We start from the raw sequence: 21,079 nt of genomic DNA, 5'->3' as shown, positions 1-21,079 counted from the left end.
GTGTGCAAAGGACAGATTTGGTGTGGTGTGTGTGCAGGGCCTCCTTGGCGCTGTCCAGACTGACCTGGAATGCCACAGTGTCAACTGTACGCAGGCAGCAGCACTTGCAGCGGCCACTCTTGAAGCCTCAAGTCCATTTCAAGTGTAATGTGAAAGACCTTTCTTTCACCAAAGGCTTTCCTGTGTGTCAGCACATTAACCTTAACACACTGAGGCCATACGGCAGTGGTGAGGGCCGGAGGCCTGGAGGCAGGCTGTGTTCAAATCCTGGCTCTAACACTGTGTGACCTGGGGCAGATTTGTTACTTTCTCTGCTATATCACCTACAAAATTGGGATAATAACCGTAACTACACCTCATAATATTACTGTGAGGATTAAAAGTTAAAATATGCATGAAATGCTTAGACTGGTTTGTATGTGGGGTACACATATGTACACATATATGCACACACACACCTGCCTGAACATATATATATATATATATATCTGTAAATTACCATTCTTGTCATTTCACAGGTGAGAAAATGGAGCTTTAAAAAGGTGAACAATACATCCACAGGCTCAAAGATGGACTTACACCCAGGACTATATTCTTTCTATCACCTTTCAAGAAAAGTCCCCATGTTTCAGATGAAACAAACTTACTATCTTCCAAACTGTATTTTTTAAGTTCCACCAAGAGACAGAATAGTTTTTAGGAGCAATGCTGTGCTGGCAGTGACACTGCAAAGCTACTGGCACAAGGAAGGAGACCCAGAAGACAGCTTCCTACAGACCCTCACCTCAGCCCGACTGACCAGAGCAACTGAAAATGCCATGATGCCACCTGTGGGGACTGCTCTTCTGTCCCCTCACAGCTCATGTCCTCTTAATATAAACCTGCCATGTTTTACAGTTTATTCCAACCCCTGCACATATCCCTCCAAAGTGGCACCTTTTCAAAGGCTGTTAAAATTAGGATGAAAAGATGGCAGATGCTCCTTAAACCACTACCCACAGCGCCCAAGCTATGAGTCCATCAGTGGATAAAGAAAATATGGCATATTTACACACATGAGAATATTATTCAGCCAGCTAGGCACAGTGGTGCACACCTATAAGACCAGCTGTGAGGAGGCTGAGGCAGGGGGCTTGCAAGTCGGAAGCCAGCCTGGGCAACCTAGCAAGAATGTCTCAACATACAGTAAAAAGGGCTAGAGGTGTACTTCAGTGGTTCAATGGTGGTTTATCATGTGTGGGGCCCTAGGTTCAATACACAGTACCAAAAAGGCACAAGAGGAGGGGGAGATGGAGAAGACTATTCAGCTTTGAAAAAGAAGAAAAATCACTGACATTTGCAATAACATGAATGAACCTAAAAGACGTATTAAATAAAATAAGCTAGGCAAAGAGAGACAAATAGTGTACAGCTTTGTGTATGGGATCAAAAGAAGTCAAACTCATAGAAGCAGAGTAAAATAGTGGTCACTGGAGGCTGGGGTAGGTCAGGGGTAGACACTGGTCAAAGGACACATAATTTCTGCAAGACAGATGGATTAAGTCCAGGAGATTATCACAAACACAGTGGCTATAGTTAACAATGTATTATACACAGGAACCTGCAAATGGCTAAGAGAATAGATCATAAATGTCCTTACTACAAAAAAGGATAAGCATATCAGGGAGTAAATTTAATTAGCTGAATTTAGCCATTTCACAATGTATACATGTATCAAAATACCAGATATGCCATAAGTATATTCAATTTTAATTTGTCAATTAAAAAAAAGGTGGTAGTGAAGCAGTGATATAACTGATCAGTTAGTGGTCAGAGCATGGAACTCAAGAAAGTTCCACTTGAGCAGCTCTGTCCCCCTCCTCTGAGCCCTCTCTGGACACACCCCAAAGTTCGCTCACTAGGGTATGAGAACTCAGTGTCCCCTCGTCTGCCCCACTCTTCCTCGGGCTCCATACCCAAGCAACAGACTTGGGCTGTGTCTGCGGCATCAACGAGCACATTCACGGTCTAGCCCACCTCATTCGGCATCCTCCTCTGCCAACACGGCACACACACAGCTAAAACTCTGCCCCAAGCGGCAGCACCGGCGTCGTCTCCCAGCTCTCCAGTGACTATTCCTATGACAGCTCCTGCTCACCTCAGCTTGAAGTGTGTGCCCCTCCCAATCTCCCTTCTTGCCGTCTGACTCTGTACCCTGTCTCACACACACTACCTCCTCATTCCCTTCCATTTCCCTGTGAATAACAGAGAAAGCCTGGTGCACCACACCCTCACCACAGCCCTTTCTTCTTCCAGCCAAGATTCTAACGGGCTTCCAGCGCCACCTCCAGGCCACTACCATCCGTGGGCAACCCTCCTGTGGCTCTTCCTCTTGCCTGAGGAGTTTCCAAGGAGCCTCCCAGCTGGCACTCACAACCATCTCACGTAGCCTCTCCACTCCCTTCAGACAGCTCTTCTCACCACTCTAGCGCTTGCTTCTCCCTCTGTCTTCCGGCCGCTCCCTGTGCCTCAGGATCTGGGACACCTGCTCTATCAGTTGTTGAAGAGATGACTGAACAAATTCTCCCATTCTACTCCATCTCTACCCTGAAACAGATCTATTTACAAGCTACAAATCTAAGCAGAAAGAAAGAAGAGCTGAGCAAAGTGTGCATCATCTGGTTACAGGAATCTCAGCTTGGCAGCATTGAAAAACCTCTTCATTGTCTTCAATAGTTATTCTCCTCATTTGCAACTAAAACTAACCACAGGGTCCCCAAAATAGACTGAGCTTTAAGGCAAAGACAGACAGAAAAGGGTGGATTCTTGGCTTGTGAACATACAAAGCGCAGGCTTCTTTGAACTGTCCACCAGGCTTGCAGGTCACCTTTAGACCACGACTCCTACAGAAGACAGGAGTCTATCCACTTGTCAGATGGTAGGGCAAAGCTGAATTCTTAACTCTTGTTTTAAATTTTGGTGCGTGTGGAGAAACTGTCCTTTCATGTTGTTTTACAATTTTAGAAATGGTTTGCTGAGATCATGCCTTTCTCAAGGCCCCTCACGCATGTGGCTCCTCCGTGCAGCCTCTCCCCAGAACAGGACACCTGCTTTGAACTCACTCGGCACCTCTGCTTCTTATTCAGCAAGTGTTCACAGAGGTCCTACCACCTGCCAGGCTCCCTGCTCTCGCAGGATTTTACCTGAGCACTGCCTTGAACTTGAGTCATTTGTATGTATGTCTCATGGACCCTCTATGGGACTTATCCCAGGCCCAGGGACTACCCACCTACCTTATCTGCATGTGCTATGTACATCAAAAATATTAACATACTTGCTGAATTGAACTAAATTTAACATTTTGCATAAAAATGCTCATTTTTGTCAGAGGCATTTCACCACTGATTACAGCTACATTCTGCTCGATCTCATCAAGAAATCAACTAAGAATGCAATTGGTGGTAATGTTTAAAAAATGCTTATCAGTTCAGATGCGTGCTGAAGTATTTAACAGTAAAGTGATATGATGTCTGAGATATCTTTTATGCTCTTGCAGATTAAGAAAGTGTGTATGTGTGTGTGTATGTGAGCACGCACGCACGCACAATATATGTGTGCCCAGGGAAGGCTAGAGAGATGAAGTAAGACCAGCAAAATGCTGATGGTTGTTGAAGCTGGTGGTATTTGTTCTACTGTGAATACCTACAAATTTGTTTCTAAAGGTTGAAAATAAACAACAATCCACACTGTAAGTCCTGTCACAGACTGAGGTCAGTGAAGTCGTGCTGTCACTAACATTCAGAGGAACAGGATGTCAACCCTGGATGGCATCTGCTCCTGTATATATACACACCCTCTCCGAAGGACTCCAAAAAGATGATCTTCTCCAAAAGAGAGTTTCATTAAAAAAAAAAAAAAAGTGTCATCAAAGTCCTTTGTTGCAACTTTTAAAACAATGAAAACCTTTCAGAATCACTGACTACTTGTAAAATCCAGTATTTTGCACCTACTGTGTGCAGGAACCTGGCCTAGAGGTTTTCACATGGACTTCTTTTCTTACTTTCGCAATTCTCTAAGCACAGTATGTATCATTATCCCATGTTTACAGTAACAATGGTAATGACTGGCGCTTGTCAAGGGCTTTTTACATGTCAGGTACCGTTCTATCTGCTTCTTGCATTTTTGCTTAATTTTTGCAGCAACCTTATGAAACTGGTACTATTTTCATATACATTTCTAAATGAAAAACAAAAAGCAAAAAATAAATAAATAAAGCCTGAAGGAGCCAAGCTGGAAAATCCAGGACTTTCACAGTGTGTGAAGAGTTAGAGAGGCTTTGGCTCAAGGCCTGGCTCCCACTCCAACCACACTGTACAACCTCATTTCCCACTATAGTTATCCATACTTTCTCAAACCCTGTGATGTCTCAGAAAACGGAGTGATGGTATCAGTGGAGGCTCGAACCCTAACTGCATCCTGTGGGACTATTGTAACAACCCCACTGAAACTCAGGTACCTTGGTACAGCTAGTTAAACGCACCAGAGGCATGACGAGTTACAGCCAGTGGGAGAAGGAAGGCCCCGTCTCTGGCAGTAACATGGTTTTATTATTTTGAACTGGACAGATAGTTTGGCTGCGGCTGAATATATGTACCAATTGTCCTTCAGTTGTCACAATCATCATTTTATACCAATTAAATATTCTCCAACAGAGATGGCTATCAATAAGGAACCGCTTTTAGGAGCACTTTTTTCCATCACAGCAGATCCATTATCATGAGGATGTACTCAGCACTAGCCATTTCAGAGCAGCCAAAATACTATCATTTGAATGAAGCACCTACGCCCTGCAACCAAAGTAAGCGGTTATTCTCTCTTCCTCCTCATTTACTTTCCCACAGGAGGAACAATAAATTTCCAGATATGCTGGTAGGGTAGGAAAGGACCAGGTATGGTCGGTTCAGCCCCTTTCCCTAGCTCTCTTGGGAGTAGCTGCTTCCAGGACACACATTCCTAGTTCCTCCATGGCCTAAGACACAGTCCTATGTCCTACATGATTAAGAATTTGGTAGCAAAGACCTACAAACACTAACAAGTCACCAAAACAATGTACTGAACACTGACATGTTAGGTGCTGTGCTACGCACTTCGTACGCCCTGTCCTCCTATACTAAGAAAACCAAAGCTTAAAAATGCTAAGCAGCACACCTGGAAGCGGGTGGAGTGGGACTCAGCACAGGTCTTCCCAGTGCCAATGCTTGACCACATGCTATTCTGCTTTCAGGAATAATCCTAGACAGCTGATAACAGCACTCTAAAAAACTCTACAGATCTAAGTATTATCGCTTATGGATGGTGCAAAACTGAGGTTTCTACTGCTTAGTAGCTTAACAGCTACTTTTAAAGAGAAATTATTACCTTCCTCACTGGCACACTGCTAGAAGAGGGGACAGTCCTTTGGGGGGAGAATGCAAATGAGGTTCTTAGGACTGAACAGCAGAAGTCAGCTCTGCCTCTCCCGTCTCATGTCTCAGAGCCCGTGGAACCCTCTCCAATTAACGCTGCACAAGTCTGGTAGTTTGGGCAGAGAGCTCAACCGTGAGCTGATTAGTACCCAACTCTTGCCAAAGGCTCATTTAAGACATCTGATAGCAGAGAGCGATGGCTTAATGTGCACATTAACTAGCCATTCCACTAGGCTAAGTTTTAGCCATATACTAAATTGGATCAACACAATGCAACATTTGTCCCCCACAGTAATTCAGCTTCTTAGAGAACTCCTTCACACACTCAAGATTTATGCCCTCGGCTTTTATAGAGAGTAGATATAAGAAACATCCATTTAAACAATCATTTAGGGCCTTTGTAAGAGAACAGTCAAAAGCACTGTCCATTATGTATGTTATCCAACGCCCCTGAAATGAAAAAGCACATGATAAATTCAGTGCCAAGAAAAAGTTTGTCTTTCTCAAAGAGTTCATGTTTTCTTTCTTCAGAGAACTGCATAATCACATCTCTTTTTGTCTCAACTCTTCAAAACTTCAGAGGCAGATTCGGCAACTAATTTATCCCAACCACCTTGCAATATCTACTCTTAGAATTTTTTTACCCCATTTGATCTTGATTTTATTTTTATGTCTCCTGCTTTGTGCTTCATTTTGCAAGCAAACTTGAACCTTTTTCCCCTTCAAAGTAGGACAGACATCCTAAGTAAAAGAGGCTTTTTTTTCACCTTTTAAAAAAATCATCACGAACCTCCCCATGCTACAATCAGTCCTTGATTGCCAGGCCTGCTCACGATCCTGCCCCATGTCTTCCCAGTTAGAAGACTCCAAGCAGCTTTAGCCACGTATCCACCTCAGCACACTGAGGTCAAGCCAAGAAGGACAGGGACAGCCCAGTTCCTAGGCATCTCTGGAGGCAAGCTGATTCTCAAGGCTGGCGAAATTTCCACAGAGATGAAAATGCTGAGAACAGGACCATAATTCTCTCCAAACCACTCGAAAGATCTCTTATGAAATAAAGTATTGACCACTGTGGGTGAATCTATTTTCTGAAGATGGCTGTAGCATTTCCCACACTACACGCCCTTCTGCCCTCTGACTGCTGTCATTAAGGGAGTCTTTGGCTACGCCGTATGGGTAAGGCGGTCTCTTCCATCTCTTCAACCTGGGGTGGCCTCTGGATGGCTCTGACTAGTAGAATAGAGTAAAAATGACCACGTACTGGTCTTAGGCATTGATTTTAACTGGTCCAGCAACTTCTGTTTCCTGCCTCTTGGAAGGCAGATGCCATATAGGAATGTGACAACCCTGAAAGACTGTTCTGAGAGAACAGCAAGCCCAGAATCAGGATAAGGAGTTACCACTAAGAAAGCCACCTCAACGGGGATCCCCAGCCCTAGATGTCCCAGCTGTCACTATGTGCATTCAGATGAACCCAAGTGAGTCCTTCCCTAATTCCTGATCCGTAAGATTGTAAGCAAAATACAAAATAGTTGTTTTCAGGAAGGGTTAGGAGACAGCACCTGATTGGATTAACTATTAAGTGCACATAAAATTCTTAGCCCAGTGCCCGGCACACAGTAAGTTCGCAATAAATTATAATTACTACTGTTGCCCTGACATGTGACAAAACCGAATTTGATGTTATACGGAGATCCAGCTTTCTTAAGAATGCTTCTGTGACATTTTGTAGTCATTACACAATGTCATTACAACCCTGTGACATTACAACCCAAGATACACTTACAGTTGGCAAGCCACCTGCATTCCTGTTTCATTTTGTTTTCTTTCTGGTCACCTCTCTGCTACCTCATGGAGACCTCAGCTGAATCTGGCAGGGAATGCACATGCACATACATGCATGTTCCGTTTCTAAAGACAGCTGTTTAGGATCAGGACAGGCACCTCAGCTTCTGGGCAGAGAATGCAGTGTGGAGGTCCTGACTAAGGTCTGCTGAACTTATGCCCAATTCGTCTCCTGACAAGTGTACGAGCAGCTGCAGGGTGTGAGTCACAGGCACAGGGAAGAGGGAACAGATTTAAGGGGAAGACAGGGCAAGAGTACAGTTGTTTTTGTAACACCCTCCTGGTAGTTTGCTCATGTGCAAGTATCTCTGAATATTCTACAGCCCGAACATTACTGTTTGCGATACTCGTTTTCCTACGCACATATTTTAACATTACCGTGGTCCTGGTATATTTATCAATTTAACCAATATTTATTGAGTACCTGTCCACGCAAAGCTTTGGGGAAGGTTCGAGGTTCTGTGTACACGGCTTTCTCCAGTCAGGGAAAGGCACACTGACGACTTTGATGACAGTGGTGCTGGCACTCCACAGGAAAACAATGACAGGATCCTTAGGATAGTAACAGAGCCTTTTCCACAATTTAGTCTCTTTATTTCTCCTCCCTCTCTGGAGAACACAGCCACCAACAAATCCCTTCCAGTTAAAAGAACCCACTCCCTCCCCGAGCTCCTCTCCCAATGTCTGACAGTCCCTAAACCTCCCCCGAGGCATGCCGGGATCAATACATGAGGACTTCAAAGAAGCCCTCAAATTGGAGTGCAGGCAGCACTTAAAAAAAAAAATCCTCGAGCTGGGATTCAGAAGTTGGAGGAGGAGGGAAGAGCAGGGGGAGCCAGCACCGGGATTTGACAGCGCCACACAATGCACTGAGGATCAGAGCTGTGAGACAAATTCAGCTCCAGAGATGAAAAATCTTTCGGTGCTGACAACATCTGTTTTATTTTGAAGGTTGCTAAGGAGAGTTCTAGCTGGGCCAACATTGTTCCAGTTCAGCACTTCATAGTGAGTCTCTTGCACAAGGTTCAGATGGCAGGAACAAAAGCTCACCAGACAAACCTTCCTGCTTTTACTTTGCAGATATCAAAAGATCACTTTGCTAACAGGGATGACTAACAGCCTGCCTAGTCTCAAGCCCAACTGGACTGTCCCTTCTGCTTTTGCGGCTTACCCTCTTAGTACTCTTTTCCCTGCCCCCTCCATCCCCACTTGCCAAATCCCCATCTTTGCCAAATAAAGATTCATTAGGGACAAACAGACAGTGAATACACCAGTAACCCGACAGAACATTTTCATGCAGAAACAAGGAAAAGCTAAGTAGGAGCTGCATGTAATGACAGGAAGAAGTACACCATCAAAGGAGGAAACCATTTCCTAGCCTTTAATGATCTGTTTTACCCCCTAACAATCAAAGCGACACCAAACGCCTTATTAGGACCCTAAGCACTCAAGGACTAGTAGAGAGATGGTGCTCAAAACAAGGAAAAGCCCAAACAGTAGGCCCATCACATCTCTGTAACACTGTCAGTGGGAAGTGAGGCCCTCCACACCCCACTTGATCCCACCCCTCCTAAATTTACTCATGATTACAAGCCATTAACAGAACTTTGGAAAAGCGAGCACACATTTTTCCCAGTAGGCAAACATGTAGAAAAAAAGAGATGCAGAAAGCAAGAGCTCCTGCCAATGACCTTCACATACGTGACAAGGTCATGCCAGTGAGCTTCATACAGATGACACATTGCTCTGAAATGAGTGCGTCTGCCTCTCACTATTGGTATTGGGCCTGGCTGGGACAATGCCCGGGAAGAGCTCAGGGAAACAGCAAGGCCCCTACATATAACTGGCATCTGCAAATAAAATCATTTTGGGATTTTATGGCATTAGGTTAAAAAAAAACCACCGCATGCTGGCTGAAGGAATTCTCTTTCTGCCTTGGGCTTTGAAAAGCACCAGCTCCTGCCAAGAAGTACGCAGGAGTCTAGGGAAAGGAGAGGGAAGAGGGCAGTGCTCTCCCTCTAGCAAAGATCCATTTCAAAGAGCCATTAAGCAGGGCTTGGACCCCACAACTGTCAAGAAAAGGAAAATACATCCTCTCACATGTGGTACTGAGACCACTGAGGCCACATGATCCAAACACTGCCCCTGCCTGCAAGATTCTATTTTAGAGTCTCACCTCCAGCTTGGGATCTAGCTGAGCTAAAGTACATTTGTCCCGATACAGAGAATGTCTTAAATACTGCAGAATGCACAGCACCCAGACTCCTCCGGATGGCGCAAGGAGTGATTAAGCAGGAAGGCTAAGAGCCATTTTGCAAACCACTCACCTAGCCATGTCACACCCACTCTGGCTGGGGCAGACATGGCCTCTGCCACCTTGTGCCAGCTCCGGTTGTGTCCTGGTGTCCAGAGCGCCACGTGGCAGAAGTAGTAGCCTGCGTTTTCTTTGCTAACATCTCGAACCAGTAAGTGGTAGGAGCGTGTATCCACGTGACTCAGAGCGATGTGAGGTGAGCTGTGCACCAGGGAGTCACGGTCCAGCCGTGCCAACATGTGGCGGGCAGGCAAGGTGCTGTCAGGAGTCCTGCTGAAGTACCACGTCAGCTCAGGCCGGACGTCGTCCACTCGGTCTGTGGTGATGTTGCAGGGCAGGTCGAGCTCCTTCCCTTCAGCCACGGACACATTGTTGGCCACAGCTACTCGCAGAACTTGAAAATGGAGAACAAATACATCTAAGTACATACAGTGGATTATGTCTGTCCCTTCTGCCTCCATCTCCAACCCTGTCTCCCTTTAGATCATCTCCTTTGAAGTTCTCGTGTCTGGCATTAAAATGAGAAAACTTTGTATATTTGTGTAGGTGCCTGAGAAATGTTTTAATGAATAAATTTATAAAACATACTGCATTTCTTTTTATTTTAAAAAGCATGGTAGCAAACACTTACATACACTTACTCTATATGTCAGGCAGTGTTGTGCACGCTTTATAAATGCTAATCCTCAAGATAATCCTATTAGGTAGGGGATGCTATTATTCTCATTTTACTGATAAGGAAACTCAAGCAAAGAGAAGTTAAGTAACCTGCCCCAGGTCACACAGCTAATATGTGACCCAGCTGGGATGCAAATCTACAGCAGCTGCCTCTAGGAATTCTGCTCTTCACTGTTACACTCTAGTTTGATAAGAAGTCTACTGAACACCACAAAACTAACATACTCTTTCCACATGTAAGATAAAACTATGGTGATTTTATCCAAAAAGACAGCTTAGTTCTGAGAGGTGTGTAATATCAGCGTAGGGTTGGGGAATGAAAGGCAGGAGGTGACAATAAAACTATCTTCTGGACCAAAGCAAAAACTTCCTGCCCAGGGATGTAACTCAGTGGCAGATTTTTTGCATAGGGTGTGAGAGTCCTGGGTTCAAACCCCAGCACAATAACAAACAAACAAAAGAAAGAAAATGAAGAAAAAGGAAAATCCTAAACAGACAGGACAGCCAGGAAAGGAGAACCAGATAATTTTCCTTATGAGTCAATTTGTCAAAATATAATGTACTCAGAGTATCATTTATTTCATTAGACATGCCCACCTAAACTCAATCATGAAACAGTATCCTAAAACCAAAACACAGGGACTTTTGGGTTATCTGTGTACTGCCCTCTCTCATTAGTGTGGGTAATTAAAAAGAAGATTATATTTAGATAAAGCACCAGAGTATTTGGTGTCATGGACTCAAGGCAAATCTAGTTTCAGTATCCCTGTCAAAGCTTCATATGTGAAAACATTTTACTCTACTCAGTGGGTTTTTAAAAATGAAACTGAACATCTGTAATCTGAGTAGAAAAACATACAACTTACAGTAATGCTCTGGGAACAACTACTAAGGTAATATATAGCCAGCATCTTGTAGGGGATTTAAGAGGAGGCACAGCAAGCAAGTCAGCCGGCATCAATTCCTGTCCCCGGGAAGCTCTAGAGGACAAAGGGCGAGATCCCACCCCAAAGCCCAGGTCCTTGGTGTCCGTCCCTTCCATATGAATTATTTCCAAAACCAAACAATATTTCAATCAGGTATTTCAAGCCAAGTTCAACATCCACCTTGACAGACAAGAGAAAGTGAGGTGGGCACAGAGTTAGGAAAAGGAATTTGAAAGTCCAGTTTCACCCTCCACCCACCTTCCAAATGCTTTCCCCCCGCTACCTCTTTAAAGGGTCCAAAATCATGTGAGGGTATTTTTTGAGAGGACTCACGGATTCTGCCACCCCAAGCCCACTCCTAAGGCTGAATTACATTGCCTATAATGCTCTGGTCACAGACCCTGAAATCTGCTGGAACTGTGCCTGTCAGGCCATCCGCTACTGGAGATAAAAGATGACGTAGGAGGATATCAAGTCTGCGAAGAAACGTCCACCATGCAGCTGTGGACTGTATACAGCATGAAAATGGATTCTCAGTGTCTTCGTTCCTTTTCTTGTTGCTGAGACAAAATACCCGACGCCAAAGTTAAAGGGAGAAAGGTTTATGTAGTTCACAATTTGTAGAGGTTTCAGTCCATAATCGGCTGGCTCCAGGCAGGGTTGCACAAGGCAGAGTTCATGACAGACAAAAGACAGCAAAGCAACAAAGGGTCTTAACAGCGCCTTTCTGCCCCTTTTATTTTATTCAGGCTACTTAGGGTGGGTAGCACTCACACCCTTAATCCTAGTGCCCTTGAGCCAAGCACTGCACCATGAATCAATTCCAGTGTCACATACTCTGGATCCAGCCACCTCTGAAAAAGCTGTACCTGTGACCACAGGAGGCTTTGGGGGGACATTTAGATGAAAGCCAAAGCACTTAGGTTCTGGAAATATTGCCAGGAATGTCTATTCAACTGTGTAACACACTACGTAATTTTCTTTGTACAAGTGGCTGAATATCTTGTCACTTCACTAACCACAGGCCTCAAACATTCTGGATTTGGGGGCTTACCACTGGAAGACAGCATGGAGCAGGGTGAGGGGAAAAACAGTCCCAGTGTTAGGGTTGCTAATGTAAGAAAGGACCCAGACAAAGCCTGTAGTAATGCAGACTTTCTCCCACATAATACACTTGAATCCATAAATTACACAGCAAGATTTGTATCCAGCACTCCTGGTAAGAAGGGGGCGGCATACTACCACACAGGCAACACAGCTTTGTTATCCCAGTGGTTCTGTATCATTTATAACAGGGCAACCAAGGTTGATAAGCAGCTACGGGGAGTGTAGGTGTAGATAAGAAAAGAATGACCAGAACTCGAGTGTGGTTCTCCACCTGGAGTCACCAAAGAGAATTTCGAGGCCTTGTGAACACAGGTGGGAAAAAAAATTCCATCTTTATTTTTATTAACCTTCCCCAAAATACAGCATCTCCTTTCACTGTGAAAGAATAGTATTACCTTTCTTGGGGTTTAACCCTGAAACATCATTTACATTCATTACTGCCCAGAAATTACAGTAGTTGTTAGGCCTGCCATTATATCTTATTATTAATGTGTTAATAAAGTATAATATTACTACAAAACAAATTTGTCTTAAAATATGTTGATAATTACTTCAATATAATTGTTTCCCTTTGTCATCTCATGTATTGTACTTTATGAATTGAAACATATTAATTCTGACAAACAACCTACAGGCTGCAAAGGAACATCAAAGAGACCAATAGCATAGAAAAGATTGTGAATCCTCAGTCTCAAGCAAGAGGTAGACACTATTACCTGCCTAATAGGCCCAGAGCGCTCCAGTCTTATAACTAGATATTACTATGGGGTTTGAAATAGAAAAAAACCTTTACAATTGAAATTTCTACATAAAATGGTTAATTTACTGCGAAATTGGAACTCTTAACCTTCCTGCCTCATTAAAATAGCTGTTTGATCAGCAAGCTGAATTGCTGGTGAGTTCCTCGGGTATGTGTATTCTAGACAGATCTCTTCTGCTCAGGTGCTCCCTTCTGCGTGCATCTGAAAAGTGACTTTTACAGCCAGTGGAGCCAACACTGAGCATGACGGACAGCTCCTCTTCTCCACAAAGTCACTCGCGAAGCTCAGGCCTGCTTTTCACACTTGCGGCTACCAAGTCTAGCTCCAACATGATGGTTTAAATGCAAAGGTACATGCTCAGGACAATGCAGCTTGTGGGGACAAAACCCTTTCGGTGCTCGTTGTTTCCTGCTTTGCTTCCCATCTGAGGAACAAAGTGCTTACACACTCATACTCCTGCTCAGGAAATGAGTCCGGCCAAGGCCTTTCCCACTTAAAAAACAAGAGGCAAGGGGCTGGGGATTTAGCTCAGCGGCACAGCGCCTGTCTGGCAAGTGCAAGGTTGTGAGTTCGATTCCCAGCACCAGAGAAAAAAACGAAACAAAACAAAAAACCAAGAGGCAACAGTAATGACAATGGACTCTGGGAAGATGTTAGACACTCAGAAAACCAAGTACATCTGTCCATCCCCAGCAATGACATTACCTTCCGACGGTCTCTTTACTCTGTCTCTGCTAACGCGGTCAGCTGCACAGGGTCTGAGGAGTCGCAAGTACCCGACCCCAGAGCCCCTGGGCCAGTGAGTTCTCCACTGCTGCTGTAGAACAGCAAGCCAACAGTGGCTTTTCATATTTGTTTTTCACCTATTTTTGTGTGTTTTCTACCATGTGTTTTTATTTTCTTAATTACTTTTGTAGTTGGAGGGGAGGGTTCAAAAAAGGCAGACTAACAGATGGTAAGACAAAAGACTTCTTGCACAGAGCCAGGGCACATGCTCCTCAGGTACATATGCCATGAGATGCTGTAACTGGGCATGGTGGCACACGCCTGTAATCCCAGCACTTGGGAGGCTGAGGCAGGAGGATCGTTGTAAGTTTGAGACCAGCCTGGGATACAAAGTGAGCTCAAGGCCAGCCAGAACTGCATAGCGAGACCCTGTCTCAAAAAGACAAAAAAAAAAAAAAGAGAGAGAAAGAGATGCTATAGAAGACTGAGCCCTCAGGAGCGCCTCCTGAAGGGGTGGTGTGCCCGAGGGAACCCCAGCACAAGCCTAGAAGATGCAAGTTAGCCCAGAGGTTTGCGGTGAGCCACATATGCATTCCAAAAGTTGTGGGGAAAGGCAGATCCATGGACTCAGGAAGCACCGAACACAATAAAGCTAAGAGCCAGGCACAGTGGTGCACACCTACAACATAATCCCAGCACTGGGGCTGGGGATTTAGCTCAGCGGCACAGCGTCTGCCTGGCAAGCTCGAGGTAGTGAGTTCGATTCCTGGTACCGGAAAAAAAGAACCATAAAAATAAATAAATAAATAAATACATAATCCCAGCACTCTGAGAGGTGGCGGCGGAGCTTGAGCCCACCTTGTCTAAAAATAAAAAAAAAATAAAAAGGACTGAGGATGTAGCTCAGTGTGAAGTCCCTGGATTCACTGTCAATACCACAAAATAAATAAATATATAAATACATAAATATATAAATAAATAAGTAAGTAAAATAAACAAACAACTAAGGCAGCAGGTGTGGGCAGATCCTGAAACTGCCCCTGGGCACTAAGCAGGTCATTGGTCCCACAAGGCCTGCTGTTCTCCACCTCTAAGAGACAGAACTGCCTTTCTATAATGTGTGTGCACAGCAGCTTGGGTCCAAGTTGAGGTAAATGCAGATGCCACACAAAACTACAGACACACAGCCCAAACAGAGGCGCCACCCCACACTCTCACCCTGCCCTCTCCCTCCACCTCAAGGGAACCTCCCGGGTGAGACAATCGATCTTGTCACAAAAGGTGGGGCTCCCTCGCCTGGATCTTTACACCGCCACCGTCACAGCGTAGGCCTCCCTCTGCAAGACATCGATTCCGGAAGCTCACCTGTTGGCTGGATCACCACGGTGGCGACTTCCACGGCCTTTTCTTGGATCTCTTGCCAGTAGCCCTGCTCTGCGATCCACTCGCTCACCACGCACCTGTAGGAGCCCTGGTCCGCGGACAGCGCGTGGGCCACAGAGAGGCGGAAGGCGTCGCTGCCCGCCGTGTCCAGGCGCACTTCCCCGCTGTGGTAGCGCTGCTCGTAGCCGGGGCCCGGGCGGAACCTGCCCTCGTGGGTGAGGGCGAGCACGGCCCTGCGTGCGGGCCCGCGGTGCAGCTCCCACAGCAGCGCCAGGTGCGTGTGCAGCGGCGAGTTGGTGGAGGCGGCGCAGCGCACCTCGAAGGGCTCTCCCTCCCGCAGGCTCAGGCTGGGCGGCGGCCGCGCGCTGGGGCCCACGTGCAGGGCGTCGGCCAGCACTGCGGGGGACAGAGAGGACGTCAGTCTGCAGCCTCCTCAGGGGGATCCCACAGGGCGAGGGCAGGCCACGCCCACAGCTGTGCCCCCAGACAGTTCTCTCCCTCCCTTCCCTGTTCTGATGCCCACAGGGGCGCGTCTTCCCATTTTGTCTCATCTACAGTCTCAAATGGCTCTTCCAACTTAAGAAACAAAGAAAGAAAGAAGAAAGAAAGGTAAAAGAGAAGGAAAGACAGAAAGAAGGAAGGAGGGAAGGAAGGAAGGAAGGAAGGAAGGAAGGAAGGAAGGAAGGAAGGAAGGAAGGAAGGAAGGAAAAGAGAGACAAAGAAAAAAATGTATGAAGGAAAGAAAAGAGAAGAGCAGGTGAGGAAGAGAAGGAGGAGAAAAGGCATTAATAAAACCCCGGCTAGAATGAGGTGTAGTGAATGAAAACTCCCTTTGGGAGTTGAGTTCCCCGAAAGGGGGAGACAACCGGACCTTCCTCGTGGAGTCGCTCTGAGAGTTCCAGAAGATAAAGAGCATCAGGAGAAAACGACCGTCAGACACACCTCTGCCCCCCTGCAGGGCTAGCACAGAGAGCCTGAGCCTGCAGGTGAGGCAGCCTTCTAAGAGTTTATCTAAAGCCGCATGATTTGCTGGGGGCAAAGGATGGCTTGAGCTGCCTGTGACTCCTGACCTGGGCACTGCCCTGCGAACAAGCCGGGTGAGTGGCGGGCAGCAGTGAGGTGGGGCCTGGGCAGCAGGAGGGGAAGGCTTGGCTGTGCACTCCGAGGGCCTGCTGGAGGAAGCACCTTCACAGAGCCTACAAGAGGGCACCAGCGCTCCAGGAAGCACCAGCGCGTGCTACTTAGGAAGAGGTGTGATGAGCACAAGGTGCTGGCACTCTGGTAACCAGACAGGGCCTTCTACCAAGCAGCGGAGAACAAACCACCAGGCTTATCTATGAGCTGGATAAAAGGATTCTCAAGCAGCCCTACTCATCATCTCTGGGTTTTTCTCAACTCCTCATTCAGAAACTAATTCAGTGTCCCGGGAGAAGGGATTCCTGACAACTGCTACACCCCAAAGATCTGTCCTTCCTGTGGAATGAGTATGATGACCTTCAATCTGTAGGTCTGGCTAACATGACTCGGTTTCTCAAGGCCAGTTCATCTCTCGGGGCATGGACAAACAGTTTCAAGACCCATGAAGCTAAGACCAGACAGACCCTGGGCCAACCGCAGCAGCTGCCAGAGGCTCGACCTGGGCAGCCAGCCAGTGTCTCATGGTCAACTATCTGCTTTCCTGAGCCAAGAAAACCCTCCCCTGCTTCTCCTGCCTCCCTCTCAGCCCTGAAGAAGAGAATCACAGGGGAGACAAGTGTGCATCTGCCCCAGTGGAGGGTGATAGCTTGCATTATTTAACTCCATAGGAAGAATGTCTTTTTGGGTATTTTTTCTAAAAAACACCTCCCAGATTTTCTACAGGAGGATGTAAGAGGTAAGGTGTGATGTGTGGTGGAATGCTGTTTTATCCTTTATGAATCTCTAGTGAGGAACAGTATCTGAGATACGGTAGGTTCTACCAAAACATTTCAGTAGCAATGAATGCCTGGATCAACCCTCTCTTTTTATAACTTCTTAAATATTTTCTACTTTCCTGACAATTACATTTCTACTCAATATAAATCATTTTGGGAACAAAGCAGAGCACAAATAAATATATAATTAAGAACAATAACAACAATAATAATGTTTTTATTATGTTAGCCTCAAATGGCTCAATTACTAATTAGCTGTATGATTTTGGGCAAGTAATTAACCTATGCTCTTCCATTTCTACATGTGTAAATTAGGCAAATATTCTGCCCTATCTTCTTCACTGGCTTCACAGAACTGAATGTATTAGTTAGTCTAAAAGGATCACGGAAAAATAATACTCTCAGAGACTACGACAGGAAGATCTTAAGTTCAAGCCCAGCCTAGGGAACTCACAGAGATCCTGTCTAAAAAAAACAAAAAAAAAAAAATTAAAAAGGCTAGAGATGTAGCTCAGTGAAAAGGCCCTGAACTCAACCCCCAGTAACACACACACACACACACCAACAACAAAAATAAAACCTAAGACATTTCAGGTACGTAAGATTTGCATGGCCAGGCCAATAAACTAGCAGTGACCATACTGTTCTTTCTCTACACAGAACACGTATTACTTCCGGTACAAGTATGTACTTGAACCATGAAGTTCACAAATAGAGATGAAACTTATAATACTGCTATTCCCATAAATCTGATCATCATTGTCATGCACATCACCTTCCTGTCACGGTCCCCTGAAAGCTTACTACAGCACGGCACTAAGGCCTGGTTCATGGTAACTCACCCGGCCTTACACTTCAAAGGTAGGTACTCTCGCACAGAGGAGGAAGACCGGCATGTACTACGCTCATGGCCAAATGGCTGCCAAGTGGCAGAGCCAGAAACTGGACTGAGTGGGGCGTCCCCTTAATCACGTAAGGCACTACTACTCTGCTGGACAGGGGGCTAGGATAGAGACCCACATAGAGGGATAGAGACCCACATAGAGGGATAGAGACCCACATAGAGACATAGAGACCCACAGCCAACTGGCAGAGGAAGGTATGGCCTAGCACGACGACCCCATGTGAGGACAGTACCTTTAACCTGCACTGTGTCCTCGTAGTTGCCCTGGACAGTGGCGTCTGTGCTGGGGGTTGAACACTTGTAGTGGCCTTGGTCCGAGGACTGCACATTCTTTATGTGCAGCTCCACAGCATCGTTGGCAGTTCGCCTTAACAGGATTTCGCCCCTCTGCAGCCGTTCCTGGTACAGCTGGGCCGGGAAGCTCGCCTCCCAGGTGCTCGCAAGCTCCACGAAGCTGCTCCCCGAAGAGGAGAAGCTCCAGTCAAAGTTCTGTTCGCTGGGGCCATCGTAGTCGCTGACATTGCAGGGGATGACCAGCTCAGTGCCTACCACTCGGACAAGGGTTCCCGCAGGGACTCTCACCACACGCCCACGACAAAGAGCTGCAACGACAGGAGATGAAAGGCAGGTCTTTAATCACAGAAGATGCGCACAGTATAACTGGGAAATCCAAGGATGCTCCTGGTCACGGGCCAGGGAACAAATACAACTTCCAGGCTGCTGCGGAAAATGGGTCTCTGCAGAAGGAGGCCAAAGTGTCCCCAGCATCATGAGCAGGAAATACCACCCTGGAACAAGCACCTCTTGCACAACCAGTTTCCTGAGATTGACAGGGAGGAAGATAAAGTTTTAAAAGTAGGCTAGGGATGGGGATATAGCTCAGTGGCACAAGAGCCTGCCTGGCAAGTGCGAGGTCCTGAGTTCGATTCCCAGTACCCCCCCAAAAAAAGTAAGCTAACCAAAACCCTGAAAAGCTTCAACCCTCTCGTTACTATTTAACATACCATTATCCCTCGGTGTGTTTTGTTGTTTTTTTTTTCCAGTATCGGGAATCGAACTCACGACCTCGCCACTGAGCTAAATCCCCAGCCCTATCCCTCAGTGTGATGTAGAAGTATTTTAGGTTCTGTGTGGAAAAAAAAGGACACAGCTAATTAAGTATTTACATTTCTGCCCACCCTACATCAACCCTCATCCCTTAGGGACCATTCCTTGGGGCTCCCGAGACCTGCTTTACAATGATGGATGCCAATTTTTAAATCCTAGAGTGGCCTGCTGATAAAATGATTTAACTCCTGTTATCTGACACTGACTATAAATTAATTTTAAAATATGATGATTCTACCAAGTATTAATTTTCTATTTTCTGGCTCATTTCCTTCTCTCTACTCTTCACCCTGATCTAAATTGAGAATGAGGATGGGAAGTGCAAAGGGAGGGAGCCCGGCTGGTTGCTGGCATTGCCGAGAATGGCTTGCCGCTGAGGCCAGACCTGTGGGCAAAGCCACGGGCTAACCGGTGTCCCCGTCCTTAGGAGTAGGTAACCCATGCAAACCTGGCACCTGTGAGTCCTTTCAGAAGGCCGCCTTGCCATGGACTTCAGCCCAACTTTGTAGAGCGTTTACTGCCGTTTTTAGCATTTGAATCCAGACTGAAAAACCATGTGCGGCTCCTTGACCTTCTGTGAACAGGCATCGCAGTAAGACACCCGGGGGGGAAAGCACGGCTCTCAAGCCAAAGAGAACAGGTCTACATCTCTTTCAGCTCTGGCTTCCTCAATTATAAAACAGGGCAAGATGGTGTCATTGAGGTCATGAAACACAATGCTCAGCTGCGCGTCTACCACATAACTGGGGCTCAATAAATTGAGAACTTTAATTATGTACCATCAATGTTGTGTTTTTATTATTTGCTATGGGTTGAGTTGTACACTGCACCCAACATTTGCATGTTGAAGTCCCGGCTTCCAGTAGGGCAGAATGTGACCCTCTCTGGGAACAGGGTCATTGTAGATGTGATTAGTGACGCTGTGATGAGGTCACCCTGGAGGGGGTGGGCCTTAACTCAGTTGACTGGTACACCCTTAAAAAGGGATAAACCTGGACACAAACACATACATCACAGGAACACCATGTGACAACAAAGGCAGAGATCAGGGTGAAACACTCAGAAGCCACGGAAAGCAACAATTGCCAGCAAGACACTAGACACCAGGGAGAGGCATGCGCCAGATTCTCCCTCAGGGGCCTCAGAAGGAACCCACTCTGCCAGCTGAGCTTGGACTTCAGCTGTCAGAACTGTGAGAGGAGTTCTGTGACTTAAGCCACGAGGTCTATGCACTTTCTTGCGGCGGTCCTAGCAAACTGATACACCACTGCTGCTGCTTTTCGCTGGTTTAAACTCTGGGCTGCCGTCCATTAGTGGGCTGTGAAAGGACCTTACAGTGGTTGCGCTTTTTAAAATGGAATTTTAAATGAACAGAAATGATCAGAGCACACTGCATTCAGTGAGGAGTAAATACTGTTTTATTATACACTATTTTGTTAAGTAAACAAAGGCAGGTGGCTACTAGATTACGATGAAAACAAAGCATCTAAATTTGGGTCAAGGTTAAAAAGAAAAGTTGATGGAACTTTTTAAAAGCTATCTCTTATTTTCCCCATCCATCATTTCCTTTGACAAGGGAAAAAGAAAGTAATTATGTAAGGGAAACAGTGATGTGCGACAGCATGCACTCTGAGCTGAGTGTGACCGCTCTCCCTCAGCTGGGGGGGGTCGAGACTGAACTTGTGTTCTAAGAAAGGCAGCTAAACGCTAAAACACATCCCTCTCCTCAAAATACAGAGTACAGCTAGGGATGTAGCTCAGTGGTAGAGTGCTCATCTGGCATGTACAAAGCCCTGAGTTCTATCCCCATCACTGCAAAAAATTAATTGCATAAAGTATTGCTGAGCATGGTGTTGCATGCCTGTAGGCCCAGCTCTTCAGAAGGCTGAGTCAGGAGGATCACTTGAGCCCAAGAGTTCAAAGTCAGCCTGGGCAACATAGTGAGACACTATCACTCAAAAAAAATTAAAG

The 21,079-nt window shown here is 46.0% G+C and overlaps 1 protein-coding gene across 1 annotated transcript in view; it reads right to left on the bottom strand.

Annotated features, from left to right (window-relative positions):
- Positions 1-20,419, bottom strand: part of Ptgfrn (prostaglandin F2 receptor inhibitor) — a 45,340-nt gene extending 24,921 nt beyond the window's left edge. The window contains exons 1-4 of the mRNA XM_005389111.2: positions 20,366-20,419; positions 18,235-18,631; positions 15,167-15,580; positions 9,617-9,997 (exon numbers count right to left, since the gene is read on the bottom strand). Of these exons, the coding sequence (XP_005389168.1) occupies positions 9,617-9,997; positions 15,167-15,580; positions 18,235-18,631; positions 20,366-20,419 (1,246 nt within the window). The remainder of the gene's footprint in view (positions 1-9,616; positions 9,998-15,166; positions 15,581-18,234; positions 18,632-20,365) is intronic.
- Between the last annotated feature and the right edge of the window lie 660 nt (positions 20,420-21,079).

The sequence above is a fragment of the Chinchilla lanigera genome, unplaced genomic scaffold (assembly GCF_000276665.1).
Source record: "Chinchilla lanigera isolate Chin_1 unplaced genomic scaffold, ChiLan1.0 scaffold00034, whole genome shotgun sequence".
Taxonomy (NCBI): Eukaryota; Metazoa; Chordata; class Mammalia; order Rodentia; family Chinchillidae; genus Chinchilla; species Chinchilla lanigera.
The sequence above is the reverse complement of the archived record's forward strand: the minus strand, read 5'-3'. Positions and strand labels throughout refer to the sequence as shown.